This window comes from Platichthys flesus, chromosome 10 (genome assembly GCF_949316205.1).
Source record: "Platichthys flesus chromosome 10, fPlaFle2.1, whole genome shotgun sequence".
Lineage (NCBI taxonomy): Eukaryota > Metazoa > Chordata > Actinopteri > Pleuronectiformes > Pleuronectidae > Platichthys > Platichthys flesus.
In genome coordinates this window covers 484706-503239 of record NC_084954.1, presented here as the reverse complement: position 1 = coordinate 503239, position 18534 = coordinate 484706, and the positions used below count along the sequence as shown (strand labels likewise).

Below are 18534 nucleotides of genomic sequence, written 5' to 3'. Positions count from 1 at the left end.
TGAGATCACATACTGAAAGTCATTGTGTAGAGTCTGTGTGTGTGCGTTGTGTTGTAGTGACGTGAACACGAGTGAAACTAACACACAATTATAAAGTGTTAAACATGTTGAGGTCAACAGGCGGTCAGGAGTGTGTGTCTGTGTCTGTGTGTGTGTACTTGTATCATTGTGTTTCAGTGACTTTGAACCTTGCGTTTCTTTTCCTCTTGTGTTCATCATCACTCTTCTTCACCTCCTCCTCCTCCTCCTCTTTGTTTCAGCTCCCAGGTCAATAAGTCAACACAACATTGGAAACCACCGACACTGAGCTGGGATTAGCTGTGTGTGTGTGTGTGTGTGTGTGTGTGTGTGTGTGGTCTCTACAGCAGAAATAATGAAGCTCCTGTTGTTCCACAGCAGAAGTTCCTTGTGAGTTGGATCATGACTCAGCTGCTTCATGCTGAAGGACGCTTCCTTCTTTCCTCCTCACGTCTTTTAAAGGTTGTTCTTGTCGTTTCTCCTGTTCCTAATAAAAGCTTCTGTGAAGATGTGAATGTGACAGAGTCAGTAACATGTTCTCTGGTTGGTTGATGTGAACATGTCAAAGACAAAACATGGATCTTGGTGTGAAAATATAAAAAAGCCACAATACGGCTCAGTAGTTTTTATTGACAGATCCAGGTTCAGTGTCAGAATCTTTAAAACCAGAGTTTATCTCAATGTTCAGCAGGAAACTGAAACATGAAGGATTCTGAACAGTTTGTGGATCTGTTACAGCTGCAGCTCTTCAGGCTCAGGAAGCAGAGGATCATGGGTAATATCCAGAGGGACGACAGTCCACACATTGATCCACTTGGTTGTTTCTATACAGGAGACTGCAGGGGGCGCTGCTGCTCAGGAACAGTGCTGCTTTAAGGTGAACACAGAACTCAGGCCTTTGCTGCTAATGCTACATAGGGTTAGCATTACAGATCAATTGAGTGTGTTTTGTATTCATCTAGCATCCACCCCCCCCCCCCCCCACACACACACAGATTAAATGCCACCATGAAATAATCCTCAGGTTTTTGCCTCTGTGGTGTTGGAGGAACATGGCGGCAGCTGAGCTGTACCACACTGTAGCAGGCTGCTTGCTGGTGTGTGTGAGTGTGAGTGTGAGTGTGAGTGTGAGTGTGTGTGTGTGTGTGTGTGTGTTTGTGTGTTACCCTCTTCTTAGTGTGTTTTAGATGTCACATGAGTTTTGAGACACTTGAGGAGTTCAGTTCTGTCCTTTTCAGTTATGAACAACTCATATTATTAGAGATGAACTGTTGTTGAGCAGCTCTGTACGTCCCCCCCCCCCCATCTGCTCACTGTGACCTCGACCTTCAGTCACTGTCGTTAGTTAAAGAAGTGACGAGTGAGGCGGCTCTGAGCTGAGAAACTTTATTAGTGCTGACGAGAAACAGAAACTGGACAATGATGAAATGTACAGAGTTTATATAAAACAAACTGGAATAAAGAGAGGGAGAGAAGGATAGAGGGAGAGAGGGAGAGAGAGAGAGAGAGAGAGAGAGATTCACATATTGTTGGTGCCCACGTCACTTTTGGCCGAGCAGGGAGAGCTGCAGAGAAAAGAACATTGAGACGTCAGGAACCAAACAACTTCATAACGGTAACAGCTGTGTGTGTGTATGTGTGTGTGTGTGTGCGTGTGTGTGTGCGTGTGTGTGTGTCTCACCTGTTTGATGAACTGAGCAGCGTTGAAGAGTTCACTGCAGCCGTACACCACCTTCTTCCCCTGTTTGGACTGAACACAGAACACAGTTGTGTTATGATTCCTTCAGCAGATTGACTTCATGCTGTTATGTGTGTGCGTGTGTGTGTGTGTGTGTGTGTGTGTGTGTGTGTGTGTGTGTGTGTGTGTGTGTGTGTGTGTGTGTGTGTGTGTGTGTGTGTGTGTGTGTGTGTGTGTGTGTGTGTGTGTGTGTGTGTGTGTGTGTGTGTGTGTGTGTGTGTGTGTGTGTGTGTGTGTGTGTGTGTGTGTGTGTGTGTGTGTGTGTGTGTGTGTGTGCGTGTGTGTGGGCCGAGCAGCAGGTCGGTACCTTGCCGTAGTCCACCAGGTTCTGGTACTCGATGAAGTTTCCTCCTCCCACCACAAACACGATGGCCTGAAAAGTGTCACATCAACAGAACGTCAGTAACATGGAGGAGGTGCTGAGAGACGTTAGGTCAACAAAGATGGACGACATGTCCACTTCCTCTCACTGTCCGTCAATCATACAATTCAATATCTCAGATATGAATGCTGCCATCAAGTGGTGATCAAGGGATGGAGCCATTGTATCGAGGTCCATGTCCCATCTGCTAACATGGAGGAGGAGGTATTTAGGATCTCTAGCAGCCGGCCACCAGGGGGATCTCTAGATGATTTGAGCATCGAACCACCGAGTCGTCTGAATCAGTTTCAGCTCATATTGTTATTAAAGTTATTAAGAAAACCTCAGTGAGGTCATGTTATTTAATTATTATTAATTACTCACTGATTGATGTTCAGTGAATAAAATCCATGATTAAATTAATTTCTGAACAATAAATAATAATTTCGTTTAATCACCTAATTAAAGAGATATTAATCATAGAGGCTTTTTGACTTTTATTTCATTATGTAAAAACAAAGATGGAAGTTGGTCAGAAATACAGTTTAATATTTTTCTCTTGAAATAAAAAGGTCTCACCTCCTGAAACGGGTTCTTGTTCCTGGGAATAGAGCTGAGGAGGAAGACGAGAGAAGAAGATATACAGCATAACTATTATTAAATATTATTAATATATGAATGTCCGATCCCACTGAAGAGAAAGAAGTGCTGTCGTACCTCTCGCTGCCTCGAAGCATCTTTGGGTCAAAGTATCGATAATCATCTGTTTCCTGGAGATCAGAGAGAAAACAGAAATCCAATGAGTGACTTTATGATAAGATGAACGATGATTGAATAAGACTCCTCCACGCACACACAGGTGAGTCATGGAGCTCCACAGGGTTCTGACTCTTCATCTTATATCTGCTCCTTTAGGCCACATCCTCAGAAAGCATCTCGTCCACAGAGGACACCCAGCTGTACATACATGAAGCTGATGAATCTGATCACTGAGTCCAACCTCAGGAACATCTCAAGAACATCCAGGTCTGGACGACCCACAACTTCTTACTTCTAAATTCAGACTGAGCTCATTGTAATGGTCCCTACACATCTCAAGAGCAGACCGTCCCCTTGGTGTTAGTTTGTCCCCAGCTCCACAGGAGGACCCTGAGTTAGGACCAGGACATGGGACCCACATACAGAACAAGTCTCTGGGACAGCTTTCTCCCCCCTGCACAGTAACATGAACATGAGGAACATCCTGTCTCAGAAGGAACCTGAGGAACTCGTCCACTTGTTCCCTCGAGACTGGACCAGTGTGATTCTTTATTATCAGGACGTCCCAGTAAGACTGTGAGAAGCCTCCAGTTGGTCCACTGGTCAGTCGTCCATCTGAACTTACAGTTAAATGTTGAACTGTTGCTTTATTACAACACACACACACACCCGGCCGCCCCCCCCACCACAGGAGAATCTGATAGAGGTGGAATGTCTTCTACTTCTTTCATCTTCATCCCAGTCCTATCGTCCCCCCCCCTTCATATTCACAACAACAGGATCTTTGTTGTCGTCTGAAACTCCAGACGCTGAGAAAGCTGTACAGTCTGAGTGTGTGTGTGTTTCTGAGTGTGTGTGTCTTTGTGTGTGTGTGTGTTTCTGACTGTGTCTTTGTGTGTGTGTGTGTTTCTGAATGTGTGTGTCGTTTTATGTGTTTCTGTGTGTGTTTCTGAGTGTGTGTCTGTGTTTCTGTGTGTGTTTCTGAGTGTGTGTCTGTGTCTTTGTGTGTGTTTTTGATTGTGTGTCTGTGTGTGTTTCTGAGTGTGCAGGATCAAGCTACTGAAGTGTTGATGGGTTCACATGTGGTCACATGTTTGTCGACATGAAAGTGTGTTATTGCACATTCACACATTGATTTGAACTTGGGGTCTGATGTCTCGAGTGTTTCTCCTGATCCAGCAGGGGGCGCTCACTGGCAGCTCCACCTGTCGTGGGCCCTCTCGACTGATCAGTGGAGTGAGTCGCTAACATTACGCTAACGAGAGCGGAACAATCACGACAGCGTCTGGAAATCTTTGTGTTCCACATCTGAGACGATATATATATATATATATATATCGTTTGTGTATATATATATATATGATTTCATGTAATTATGTCTGTGTGGTACCGGGTAAGTCGACAGAGTCCTGACGTGTTAGTGAAATCACAGAGATGCCTTCAGGTCACATTGGAAACTTTAGTTTTCTTTCTCTGCTGCCGCTCATAAGAAGGTTACGTTCAAAACTTATGAAAACCGTTAAATAATGAATCTGCAGTTAACACTGGTCCCAACTTCCTCTGTGCATGGACAATAAAGTTTATTAGAAGATTCAAACACGGTGTTCTGACGACACATGAAACAAACAGACACACAAACTCACAGGGTGGGACTTCATCTCCATCAGGTGGTCGAGGATCCGAGTGACCGGGAGGTTCTGAGGAGAAACCAAGGTTCAGGTGTTTTACAAAACTGGACACAGCAACACGTAGGCAGCAGAAACCACCAGTGGTATCACATTTAACTAGAAGAACCACGTTTGCTTGTTTATCTGGAACCTTCAGAACATCTCAGCTGCAAACTTGGTTCACAGAAACACTCACATGCTGTTTGAGGACCAGGTTCTTCACTCCCTCCATGACAAACTGGGAACCAGTGTTCATCACTCTGGAGAACAGTCTGTAGAGGAGGAGGAGAAGGAGGAGAAGGAGGAGGAGGAGAGAAGGGAGGGAGGGGGAGGAGGAGGAGGAGGAGGAGGGAGGGAGAGGAGGAGGTGGAGGAGGAGGAGAGAAGGGAGGGAGAGGTGGAGGAGGAGGAGAGAAGGGAGGGAGAGGAGGAGGAGGAGGGAAGGGAGGGAGAGGGAGGAAGAGAGGGACACAGAGAAGAGGAGGACAGGGTTAGGCTGGTAGTCTCAACACAAACTAAATTAAAGATTTGGAAATTATTATCTGGGAAATTTGGGGAAATGCAATAAAAAGACCAATTGATTTACTCCAAATTTCTTTCTTGGTCACTTCTCATCCTTCAGCACATTTCAAATCCAGTGAGCAGTTTACAGAGCGGCTGAAAACAAACTGGATGGAAAAATGATGACATAACCTTCCCACATCAGGAATATACGAGTTATTAAAAGGAGAATAGAAAAGTGATTTATATAATAATTTAAAAAGACGAGAAGAGTTTGAAAAAGGAAACTGAATCCATCAGATTTTAAAGACTGGATGATGAACCCTTTTTATTTGGACTCAATCAGAAGTTTTAGAATTAGATTTTCCTCGATCATTAAGGATCATATTCAAATCACGTCTCTGAGCTGGACAGAAATATACAAACTATAAGACTCTGATTCAAAGTGTGTCATTGAAACACGGCTGATCGTCACTAGCTCACCCCATCGGCTTCACTCCGCTGTTCACGTAGTTGGCCGGAGTGGCGGCCATCTTGGTGAAGGCCCTGGAGCAGGTGAAGGAAACACAGAGAACAGAAACATCTGTCAAGTCCTGGTGTCAGAATCAGGAAGGAACCAAATCACTGTGTAAGATTCACTTTTACAAGAAATAAGAAAAAATGATCAGTCAAGTTCATTCTTTGTTTACTGTAAGAACCTGTGTCACAGCGGAATGAGGCACTGCAGTATTTAAACTAAGTTATCATTAATATGTATTATGAATATGATATTAAACGAGTAAAACAGTGGTTAACCTACTTCCACTGCTTGATGTAGTTGAGAGGTGAAAGGTCACAGCCTGTGTCCAGTAGAGCCGTCTTGTACTGCTCCAGGTCCGACTGTAACACAGAGAAGGAAATCACACAATCATCACACAATCACACTATCACACAATCATCACACTATCACACAATCATCACACTATCACACAATCATCACACTATCACACAATCATCGACTGATTTCAAAGGAGAAAATGAAACTTCAAACTGTTGCTGCTCATTAATATGAACGAATCATCGATTAGGGAACTTGTTGGAGCCCGACATGGTCGACCACCTCCACCAAACTGACCCGGGATCAGTGGACAGTGGTGTTTATCACACAAGCTGACGTGGTGGTGGACCAGGAAGCTGCTGGTTCTTCTGGTTGTGTTGAGGAGATCTATCCTCAGGACAAACGTCTGCCTCAGGGCGAAGCTTTAATAACACAGGTACGTGTTGTCTGAAGTTTTCCATTTAAAGAAGAACTACAGACTCTCTGCTCTGTCAGTTCTCAGCAGCCACAGGTCTCCAGTCTGTGATGTGCGTCTGTTCCTTCACCTTCTCTCTGTCCCTGTGTGTTTGGTGCTTGGTGGTGAGAAGGTCCCGTCTCCTCTGTACGACCCCTGAAGACACCACGAGGACTGAGGTTCTTCACAAACTAAAGTAACTCTGTCCAGGGTTGAAATAACTGAATGTTCTTGTGACATCAACATCCAGGCCAACTCAAAGAATCTCTCACGTCTCACCAGTTTGACTGAGCCCCCCCCCCCCCCCCAACCTCAAAGAGCAGGGAAGTCTGCAGTGTATAAATAGGATGAAAACATTCCACTCAGTCCCTCTTCCAGGCCACAGGTAGTGACATCATGGGTCTACTCAGTTCTTCACTCTGGATCCGACTGGCAGCTCAGCAGGAGACCAGGGACACTGAGCCAAGAGAGAGAGTGTGGTTTGAGGACGATGGAGACTGTGCAGCAGATAGGAGGGGGGGGGGGCAGAGTTCTGAGGGTGAGACAAACGAGGGGGGAGAAGACGGAGGAGGAGTGGGAGGTGATGGAGGGTGAAGCCGGACTGCTCCAGCTCTCAGGAGGATGGAAGACAGAGTGAGGCTTGTTGTTCCTGGCAGCTGGAGGAACTGTCCCAGCGTCCACCAGCAGACATCTGGACAGATGCTGAGAACCTTCATGTGAACTGTCCGTCCTCTCCTGTCCACAGAAGACAGATTCCTCAGCATCTGTTCTCCAGCAGCCACGTTTAGACTGAGATTGTTTTATATCAACTATATAATGATATATAATAATATCACATTGATCATATTGGGGCTGGGGATATGACTTCAAGTGAATATCACCATTATTTCAAAGTTTGACCTGGATGACGTCGTCCATCTTCATCATCATCAAACAGTTCAAAAGCAGCAGCAGGAGAATCAAGGACCAACCAACACCCCCCCCACCTGCAGCCTGTGAGAAGAGACCTCAGATGAACTTCAGACTTGTGAACTCTGCTCCTGGCACTCTGGTGTGAAGGTCATAAGGTCACCAGAGACACTGCAGTCAGCTGATTTGACTCTGACTGGCTCGACTCAGCCAACTTTCAGGTTTATGTCTGAATCAATGTGTGAAACCTTGTTAACACAGCAACAACACAAACAGTGTGAAGCCCGTCTCCTTCACACTGACACACAAACACAAACACATCAGTTGTCAAGTCTTCAGCACACAAACACCAGAATCTCTAAGTGAACACAGCGACTGAGGTCACTGACCCTAACTAACCCAGCAGCAGGTTTCATTACTGATGAATGTCCACCGCTCAGAGACACGTCTTGTTCTCATGTGCTGGCGAGCGACAGACTGCACCAGTGTTGACAGAAGTTTCCCAGTTGGATAGAAACAGAAGAAATGATCTTTGCAGGTGAAGCAGCAGAGCTCTCAGCTGGAGGCCTGGACCCTCACCAGCCACCCACTGCTTCTGAAGCTCTGGGAACTTCACCGGCCCGGGTCCACACGTGGTTCAGAGAACCTGCATCAGTTCATGTGGAGACTCCAAACGTCCAACTGATCTGAATCACAGTGCCTGTCATCTCACTAATGGATGAGAGGTTTCTGCCAGAGGACACCGAGCCAGCAGCTCCCTTCACGGGGACTAACCAGCTCTTCTTCTCCAGGAGGAACTTGGCTCCTCGACTCCATCATCTTGGTTCGATCACCGGCTCAGAACAAACTGTGGATACGGTGGAGCCAAGAAGACGCTTCTCATTGATCAGATTAATGAGGTTGTGAGGAACTGTGGGCGCAACAGACGTGAAACCATCTGTCGAAACCATTTCTACTCTCTGCTGCCAATCAGCCGCTGAGTGGAGTAAGCTTCCCTCTCTACTGGTCCAGTCCCAGTGCCGATGAAGAACCCTGGGAAGGATGACGGGAGGAACTGGATCACATCTGGGACCACGAGCCAACGACACAAATCTCAAGAAGAATTTCTGACATCAACACAAGAAACCACTGAAGTGTGGTGCTTCACAGGTTCCCAGCAAAACACTGGGATCTGATACTGGGACTGAACGGCCATCTTGGTTTCCTCCACGTCTTCAGATGGACTTTGATTGTTTTGTGTCTCTGCTGCTGAAGTCTGTGTTAAACTGTGTGTATGTGTCAACAATACATGCACATGCTCAGTGCATGTGAGAGGTCATGTGACATGTGCTTTAAGGCGTGTTAGTGTGGACGTGGATTAAAACTTTGAACTTTGAAAACCTCCTTTTCAAAGTAAGATGTCGTGGTGAGGAAGCAGCTTGCGTCTGAGGATTTATTATCTACAGAAAAATATGAAATGGTGCAAAAGGCGGTGGTCAGCAAAAACTAAAACAGATCTCCACCTCTAAAAGCTCTCTCTCTCTCTCTCTCTCTTTACCTCCGTGACCACAGAGTGAGACCCGAACCCCTCAGGCTTTGATTCTTCTTTCCCATAATGAGAATGAATCTCTGCTCTGACCTGAGGTCAGTCGGTCACTGTCGGTTGTTGTCTGTATCTCAGCAGGTTCTCATCACATGGAAAATGTGCATTTGAGTGTTTTGATTGGTCAACAAAAGACATATGTAGATCATGTGACATCAAACTAAACAGTTGAAGTGACTCCAACACAACATCAGTTCCTGAGCTTTCACCCTGACTCCTGGAGGAGAGCGGCTCCATCTCCTCCCTCCACAGAAGAATAGGAGGATTGTGGTGTGATGTGGTTTTCATTTCCTCGTCCTCGGATCCTCTTACTCTCCTCAGAGTCCTGGTTTTGTTCGTGACAGTAAACACTGAACCGCAGGAAGATCACAGAGAGTTCCAGATCCCCTTGAGAGCTCCTCTTCAGAATGAGGTTATATTTTGACTGAGCCACAGAAAGCTTCACATCAGCGTCTCACCGCTGAGTAATCTGCCTTCACACTGGTTCCAGTGCAGCCAATAAAATACTCAATATTCCCAGTAAAGAAAAAACAACCGCGGCAGCCAACGCACATTTCTCTTCTCTCTCAGGGCAGAACTCTGGTTTGTTCATTGTTGTCAGGATCCAGAGACGATTATAAAATCACTCTTTAGATTTGAATCATCTGCTGATGTTAACGTCCGACTTCTCTGTTTTGGATTTTCTGTCAGACTCGATTTGGCTGCTTTGCAATGTGACTGTTTCAGCTCCGACCGTCTGAGAGGCCGAGCTCCTCTGAGCCAGGAGCCGTTCTCACAATGTTCAGAAAGTCTCTGAGTCGATTCTCACAAACGTCAGGTGAAACCATCGAGTGCAGAAGATGAACAGAAGGTTTGATCATTAAGAATAGAAACTGTTCACACTTCAATCTGCCAAATCCACCGTGAGCACCACGACCCTTCATGAGAGACTTCCACTCCATGGAGAAGACCAGATTCAGCTGCTTGCTAATGTCCATTAATCATAAATATTAACATAAATACAAGCTCACGAAGATCCAGTACGTCCAGCATGACACTCAACACTAAATAATATAGAAACATGAAGTACGCATGGAGCTAGTTTCATTCCTTCCTGTTCTTCATGAATGATAAATCAAAAGAGATCATCGTGAGCTCAGTTTGGTCCCCTCAGCTAACATGGAGGGGGAGGGGGGGGGGGTGTGAATCATCAGCGTCTCACCTCTGGAGGAGCCTGAGGAGCTGTGATGTAGTAAATGAGGAAAAGTCTCATTTTGTCTTCTGGGGTCCCGGCTAAAACAAACACACAAACATTAACACACAGTCAGTTGCCAGTTGTTCTGTTATAAAAAACACATAAACATTAACACACAGTCAGTTTCCAGTTGTTGTGTTATAAAAAACACACAAACATTAACACACAGTCAGTTTCCAGTTGTTGTGTTATAAAAAACACACAAACATTAACACACAGTCAGTTTCCAGTTGTTGTGTTATACGTGAAAATCAAAAGATGAAAGGACATAAAATCATTTAATGACAAAATCATTTAATGTGTGAAGCTGCTCTGGTTTCAAATCTCTACTGGAACTGAACCAAAAACCAGTACATTGTCTCCAGTCAGAGAAGTCGTCCTCCATCCTGTCCCCCAGCTGTCTCTCCTTTCAGCTCAGGAGCACAATGCTCCTCATCCCCTGCTCCTCGTCCCCTGCTCCTCATCCCCCTGCTCCTCATCCCCCTGCTCCTCATCCCCTGCTCCTCATCCCCTGCTCCTCATCCCCTGCTCCTCATCCCCTGCTCCTCATCCCCCTGCTCCTCGTCCCCTGCTCCTCATCCCCTGCTCCTCGTCCCCTGCTTCTCATCCCCTGCTCCTCATCCCCTGCTCCTCATCCCCCTGCTCCTCGTCCCCTGCTTCTCATCCCCTGCTCCTCATCCCCTGCTCCTCGTCCCCCTGCTCCTCATCCCCCTGCTCCTCGGCCCCTGCTCCTCATCCCCCTGCTCCTCATCCCCCTGCTCCTCATCCCCTGCTCCTCGTCCCCTGCTCCTCGTCCCCTGCTCCTCATCCCCTGCTCCTCATCCCCCTGCTCCTCATCCCCCTGCTCCTCATCCCCCTGCTTCTCATCCCCTGCTCCTCGTCCCCCTGCTCCTCATCCCCCTGCTCCTCGGCCCCTGCTCCTCATCCCCCTGCTCCTCATCCCCCTGCTCCTCATCCCCCTGCTCCTCATCCCCCTGCTCCTCATCCCCCTGCTCCTCATCCCCCTGCTCCTCATCTCCCTGCTCCTCGTCCCCTGCTCCTCATCCCCCTGCTCCTCATCCCCCGGCTCCTGTGTGCCAGTGTGTGTGTGAGTGTGTGTGTGTGTGTGTGTGTGTGTGTGTGTGTGTGTGTGTGTGTGTGTGTGTGTGTGTGTGTGTGTGAGTGTGTGTGTGTGTGTGTGTGTGTGTGTGTGTGTGAGTGTGTGTGTGTGTGTGTGAGTGTGTGTGTGTGTGCTCACCGTCTGGGTCACTGATGATGTCCAGCAGTGTTTTGTCGAGTGTGTGTGTGTGTGTGTGTGTGTGTGTGTGTGTGTGTGTATGTGTGTGTGTGTGTGTGTGTGTGTGTGTGTGTGTGTGTGTGTGTGTGTGTGTGTGTGTGTGTGTGTGTGCGCTCACCGTCTGGGTCACTGATGATGTCCAGCAGTGTTTTGTCGAGTGTGTGTGTGTGTGTGTGTGTGTGTGTGTGTGTGTGTGTGTGTGTGTGTGTGTCTGTGTGTGTGTGTGTGTGTGTGTGTGTGTGTGTGAGTGTGTGTGTGTGTGTGTGTGTGTGTGTCTGTGCTCACCGTCTGGGTCACTGATGATGTCCAGCAGTGTTTTGTCGAGTGTGGCCTTGCTCATCAGTTTCTCTTCAAACTCAAAGTAAACGTCCAGTTTCCGACTCTGTAAACAAAGAGCTCATCTGAGTTGTGTTTCACAGACGAACACTGAGACTGTTGTGCTGTTGTTCTGTTGTGTTGTTAAAATGATTCAGACATGAACTGTGTAAAATGTTGTCTGTACATCTTCTGAAGTTTGTGTTTGTGTTAGAAACCTCATGGACTTGGTTTGAAAACAGCTTCAGTCACATTTACAAAGACGCCCTTCGTGTTTAGTGCAAAGTGTAACAACCGGTGTGATGTGTGTTTCCTCTGGTGTGAGCGTGAGGGCTTCGTACTTTGATGTGGTCGAGCACGGCCGTGGCCACGTTGGTGTGAAGGTCGATCAGTCGCTTCTTCTCCAGCAGCTCCGGCAAAGAGCTGCGGAACAAACACGACACAAACTGTAAAACTGATGAAACCACGTGAAGCTGCTTCTTCATCACCAACACGTTCCGATCTCCTGCGTCTGCTCGGCCTCGCGGCTCAGATGAAGGTCCTGACTCAGATGACAGAGGCGGTTGGCGAGAGAGGAACATACCTTCACGGTTACAGATAAAAACAAGTGTGTGATGGTGGAGAGCAGAAATCGAATCACAGCTCCCCTGGCTCGCAGCTCAGCCGCGACTCTCAGGTTTCATGGAAATTCATTTGTACATGTTATGAGAAATCTGCTGAGAGACGACCACAGACATTCAGTGAAGGAGCTGGAGCAGAAGAAACAACAAAGTTCTCCCTGAGGTCGGACACCTGGACGTGACCTCAGCTCCTCTGAGAAGCTCCACTTCTATCTCTACCTCCAGCCACACAGAGGGGTCTGCTCCGTGTCAGAAATCATCTGATCTATAATCTATAACAGACTCCAACGTGCACGAGCCTGGAACCTGCATTCTCTCAAGTGACCAGCAGGGGACGACTCCACAGAAGAACAAGTCAGTTTGTGTAGAGGTGTGATGATGGAGGACGTTTGTCGTACCTGACGGCCGAGGTGAGCTTAGCTGTGTTGTCTGATAGCATGCTGATGGCTCCTTCATCCTCTCCCTCCAGGCCCTGCACACACACAGACACACACACACACACAGACACACACAGTGATTAACTCAAAGCTCTTTCTGCTCTTCTTCTTGTGGCTGATTCATTTTTGTAAGTTTCCAAATGTCATACATTTTATTGATATAGTTAATATAGTTAATCTTTAACTCTGGACTAGATGATTTGTTTTTGTATTTTCTTATGTTGCTGCTGCAGCCATGATGCATTTCCTATCTGATGTAAAGCACTTTGAATTTCCTCTCTGTTCAAACCATAGACTGTCAAAGTGTCCGTGGCCAAGGCAACATGGACGAGTCTGAACCCTGCCTTCTGTGTCCTGACCAGCAGGGGGCGACTCCACTGGGAGTTTCTATAGACAGTGACTCTACTTCTCACTTTACGACATCAGAAAACATTTCCCTCTGGAGTTTTTGTCTCAATCTCGAGTTTCAAGTCTTCTTCAAAACAGCTGATGTTCATTTTGATGATTCTCAGTAAATCCAGGAGACATCGTCCAACAGGACAACTGGACAGAGCAGCCTGGTGCGTGTGTGAACCTGTCCTCCTGTCTTTGTGAGGACCAGAGAGAGGACATTCTGCCTCACTTTGTTTAGGATGTGTGTGTGTGTGTGTGTGTGTGTGTGTCTCACCATAATGCTCTTCAGCCGTTTGACCTCGTCCTCCTGCGCCCTGTAAGTGTCCAGCTCCTCCTGGACCGACTCCGCCACCTCAGGGAAGGGACTGTGGACACAGAGCGCCACTCAGTCCCAGTCTAACCAGTCAACCCACTTCCTGTTTACAGCAAACCGCCTCCCACTTTTATCTGTCTACACATCTTCTCTAGTCCTGATGACACTTCATGGTTTGTTGTCGTTCACACAGCGGGCAGCACTGTTTCTATGACGGGCCGTTCTGGGTTCAGTATCTTCGGTTAGCAGATGAAGAAGACTGGGATCGAACTGCCGACCTTCTGGTTAGAGGACGACCGCTCTACCCACTCTGCCACAGCCGTCACATTGTCCAAACACATATTTTAAAATATGTCATGGACTTTATCGTTGATTATGATTTTTATTTAAATTTGTCCCAGAATGTCAAATGTTGTGAACATGTGAGTGAAGCTCGAGTTAAACTTTTCAAACAGTCAGATGATCATCGAGCTGAAGCTCCGCCTCCTGGTGACCTCACCTGCCCTTGTGTTTCTGCCAGAACCGGTCGGCGGAGGTCAGGTCGTAGGTCTTCCTGCTCTTCTTCTTTGGTCTGGCGCCGGTAGGAGATGGCTCCACCCCTGCGCCCTCCTCCATCATCACCCTGTTCAGATGGAAGTCCTGGTGACAGAAACCAGAGCATCCATCACCTGATGATGCTTCTGACCAGGTTCCAGGACCAGGGAGTAATAATAATAATCTCTAATATGAGTTATTAGATTAAGGAGCTCAGGTTTTCAGCCGTGTTAACAAGTTGGAGGACGAAGAGACTCAAGAGACTCTTTGGTGAACCTGGAAGAACGAACAGATCCGTTCATTTAAAATAACTGTTGAACATCCTCGTTGTTTATCAGAGAATAATTCATGGATTTCTATGTAAAATATCATCTGACATATTCACAGGACTGATATTTATGAGAGCAGTCAGCGGTTCTGATGCTGAGACGCATTAATGAGAAGATACCAGACGGTTTAGAACAGAGTCACATTGTTTCACCTCCGAGCAGAAACCTCACGAGCCAGAAAAACCTCAACACAAAGGAAAATCAGGCCTGAAGACGAAATGACACTAAACGACTCAGTGAGTGGTGTGTGTGTGTGTTACACAACACATCACAACACATCACAACACATCCATGTAACTCTGCATTCCAGTGCTGCCGGTTTGAACCTCAGCACCTCAGCAGCTGACAGCACCTTGGCTCTGCATCAGTTACTGTGTGTGTTTCGACAGAATCCCTGACACACACACTAAGACACGCACACGCACGCGCACACACACACACACGAGCTAAGGACAACATGAATCAGTTTCTTTCTTCATAAACAAACGATGTTAAAACATTTCACTCAAGTTTCAAAGAGAGAAACTTCTGAAACTTCTTTTTTGCATCAACACTAACTCACCAGGACGTCATGGATCAGCGCCTGATAGGTCCACGTGTGGTGGAGGGGCGTGGCCATGTCCACGTTACGGTCAGCCAGAACGAACAGAGGCCTCTGGAAACTGGAGTCAAAGGGTCCGAGGTCACACAGAGTCAGAGCAATGCATCATGGGAAGAAGATTCTGATGCTGAGTCATTCTTCTTGTACAGGTGTGAGGTACCTGAACTGTCCAGCGGCCATGTTGTCTCCGGTGAAGAGGCTGTTTCTGGCGTCTCGCAGGTTCTCACGGAGCTTTTTGTCCAACTTCTACAAAACACACATCGAACCACCGACCCTCTGATTAGTGGGCAACCCGCTCTAACACCTGAGCCACAGCATCCCAACTTTATTCTATAATTTGTATACACTGTACATGTCAAAGTATTGTGTGATGTCTCTGGATGTGCAACGGATATTATGGATAAAAACTTTTATTATAAACTTTTATACTTTTATCGTATAAACCTTTGTGTTAGATTTATTATGAACTCATAAAACATACCATTATTAGTATGAATGGGTTCTGCTCGTTCTCAACAATATGAAATATGTCATTATGGTATCAAAGTGTATGTCTCATCGACCCTCCTCCAGATATTAAATATGGTTCAACTCACCACAGCCACCATCTCTGCTGCGTTTCCTCTGGGACAGCGGATGATGGGCACCGCTCCTGATCATGTGACAACACACATGTTGAAAAAGATTCATCTCATTGGACACATACAAATATTTAAAATGAAATAAAGAACTCGAAACTGAAGCTCCATCTTCTTTTATTTAACTAAAGGAGACAGTTCAGAGCCATGAACGTTTGTGTTGGAGTTTGAAAAACACATGAATATTAATGAGAGTGAATCAGCCTGGAACCGGTTCTGGACTCAATCAGAAGTTTCATTCATGTTTTAATAAAATCTAAAGTGAACACTGCCCTGTAGTGGACTGGACCGGTAACACACTGAGGTTTTAAAACCTCATGAACTTTTGTTTTGGAGCCGTGGGATCAAGGTCCCGTCTCTGGCTCCTCATGACCACCATCTTTATTTATGGTCTGTGGGGTCGACACAGAAATAACCATCACACCCACAGGTCACTTCGAGTCTCCAGTTAAGCTGCACTTCTTTGGACAGTGGGAGGCAGGTTTGAACCCAGAACCCTCTGTGAGGCTAACCGCTGTCCCACCGTGCCACCCTGGTGTAAGTGCACCCTCTGAAACCAACTCACCCAGAGTGACGAAGAAGCAGAAGAGACTGTCCACGATGGTGTCCATGATGGCCTCCATGTCGGTGTCCTGGATGTCTGCTCTGTTTATGGCTTGAAACAATGAAGTGATTGTGAGCATAGTTGTCAACACTAATCGTGTGTGTGTCTGTGTGTGTGTGTGTGTGTTACCGTGGTAGGAGATGAGCTCCTTGTTCTGGTGACCCAGGATGAACATGTCGTCTTCCAGGGTGATGAAGTTCAGGTACTGATCAAACACCTGAAATGATGGGACAGTGACGTGAACACATGCTCTCAACCAATCAGGAGTCAGTCTCAGCTGTCAATCAAGTCAACTCAGATAGTTTTTATATCTTTAAATAACAAATTAAACACAAACTGATCAGAAACTTGAAGAAACAACAGAGAACGACCTGAAATGACAGAAACATCTTCAACAACATGGAGGAGGTTAGGGACCTCTACTGCAGTCAGCCTCCAGGGGGCGATCTAGACCCCTTCTGTATTTACAGTCTGTTCTCTCTGATGATGTCACTGGTCAGTCGCACTAATGACAGGATGGGCGTGGCCATGCTAACCTTGGTGACCAGGGTGACAGCGTTAGCCGCCAGCGCGGCGCCGGCCACGTCCTCCAGTTTGCTTCTGCTGATCGCAGAGATGAAGTTCAGGTAGTAGGACTCATACAGCTGGTTCCTCAGGTCCTACACACACACAGACACACACAGACACACACAAGCACATTGAGAAGCTGTCTGTCAGGGCTTTACACCAGGTGTGTGTACGTGTGTGTGGGGTACGTGTGTTTGTGTGTACCTGGCATATCCTGTCAATGTTCTCCTCTGTGGGCATGACGAAGTAGATGGCTGGTACGTCTTGGATGGGATCTCTGTCAGAGTGTAGCAGTCTACACACAAACAGACACACACACACACAAACAGACACACACACACGTTCTGCACTCAGAGTCTAGGACAGTTGTTATTTACAGTCTGAAAGTCTTTGCTGGTTCTAGGTTCAGGTCACAGTGTGTCAGTGTGTGTGGCTCAGTGTGTGTCAGTGTGTGTGGGTCAGTGTGTGTCAGTGTGTGTGTGTCTTACAGGTGCAGGGTGATGCCCATGTCCCTCAGCTCCTTGACGGACAACAGCGGGGAGATGATGTCCTGACCGAACCGGTCGTATATCAGCACCTACACACACACACACACACACACAGACACAGTCACACACACACACACACACACACAGTTGTGTTAGTCTGCTGGTCAACATGGAGAAAAATCACAATGATAATAATAGTATTTACAATAACGTGCACATCTGGCGCTCTGATTTCTTCCCGGTGCAGAGGGCAGCCCCATGCGTATCGTGTGTGTAGAGTGTGTGTGAAGCATGTGTGTGTGGCATGTGTGTGTGGCATGTGTGTGTAGCATGTGTGTGTGTAGCATGTGTGTGTGGCATGTGTGTGTGTAGCATGTGTGTGTGGCATGTGTGGCATGTGTGTGTGTAGCATGTGTGTGTGTGGCATGTGTGTGTGTGGCATGTGTGTGTGTAGCATGTGTGTGTGTAGCATGTGTGTGTGTAGCATGTGTGTGTGTAGCATGTGTGTGTGGCATGTGTGGCATGTGTGTGTGTAGCATGTGTGTGTAGCATTTGTGTGTGTAGCATGTGTGTGTGTAGCATGTGTGTGTGTGTTGCCTTGTGATACCTTCCATACTGGCTCAGCAGCTGAGTTCTTCAGAGGAGGAGCGTTGAAGTTCAGCATCCGCCTCAGAGCGACTGCAGGAACCAACACAGATCATCATCATCATCATCATCATCATCTCACAGTGTGGAGCAGGTTCATGTCTTCATACAGATATGATTCATATTCCCTGCTAACGTGAGGGTCTGACTCTGGTTTGAATGCTGGTGATAAATCTGACACCAGATCAGCTCTCCACGGATCACTGTGATGACAGGATGAAGAGGAGGCTTCACACTGGAGCTCTGTTAGCTGTTAGCGGCTGCTAGCTGTTAGCTCCCTCAGCAGCTAGGAGCCGGTTAGCTGGTCAGTTAACTGGTTAGCAGGTTAGTGAACTGGTCTGAACGAGCAGCTGACGATCAGCTGTTTGACTCTGTGGTGAAACACTAGTTAACCACCGGCGGCTCGTTCAGAGGACGTGGAGCCGGTAGTTAACTGGTCCAGTCCGCTGGTTCGGGCCCGGAAGTCCAGACCCGACCAGCAGCTTCGTTCAGGCCGCGCGACCAGTGACCGTCACCGCGTGAAACCAGCGGAACCAGTGGAACCAGAGGAAAACGTTTCACGGACCTGTCTGCTTGTCCCGCACCGAGGCCGCCATCTTGGATGATGTTGTGATGACGTGTCAGTCAGAGAGGAGGGAAACGGCACGAGGTCTCACTCTGCTGCGGTTTTCTGAGACCGGTCCGTCAAAGATGAGAGAAGCGGAAAGAGGTCTCACTCTGCTGCGGTCTGCCCCT

At 47.2% G+C, this 18534-nt stretch overlaps 1 protein-coding gene across 1 annotated transcript; it reads right to left on the bottom strand.

The window, feature by feature from the left end:
• Positions 1 to 1388: 1388 nt before the first annotated feature.
• Positions 1389 to 18501, bottom strand: scfd1 (sec1 family domain containing 1). The gene is made up of 25 exons (XM_062396928.1): positions 18365 to 18501; positions 17762 to 17832; positions 17155 to 17243; positions 16871 to 16961; positions 16636 to 16758; positions 16229 to 16316; positions 16061 to 16150; positions 15454 to 15509; positions 15018 to 15103; positions 14819 to 14918; positions 13893 to 14032; positions 13355 to 13445; positions 12649 to 12722; positions 11972 to 12053; positions 11601 to 11697; positions 10007 to 10077; positions 5843 to 5922; positions 5527 to 5589; positions 4740 to 4815; positions 4520 to 4573; positions 2835 to 2887; positions 2697 to 2730; positions 2064 to 2129; positions 1700 to 1768; positions 1389 to 1583 (listed from the first exon to the last, which is right to left on the bottom strand). Exons 1-25 carry the CDS (start codon positions 18393 to 18395, stop codon positions 1560 to 1562), a joined length of 1899 nt encoding a protein of 632 aa, XP_062252912.1. The 5' UTR covers positions 18396 to 18501; the 3' UTR covers positions 1389 to 1559.
• Between the last annotated feature and the right edge of the window lie 33 nt (positions 18502 to 18534).

Bases quoted from the DNA above. Each gene is read 5' to 3' on its own strand.
- scfd1 (XM_062396928.1), bottom strand. From the start codon at position 18,395: ATGGCGGCCTCGGTGCGGGACAAGCAGACAG. The intron at 16,962-17,154 runs GTAAGACACACA...GTTTGTGTGTAG, and splicing joins ATGGGCATCACCCTGCACCT to ACTGCTACACTCTGACAGAG. The intron at 2,888-4,519 runs GTGAGTTTGTGT...TCTGATCTCCAG, and splicing joins TGGAGATGAAGTCCCACCCT to GAAACAGATGATTATCGATA.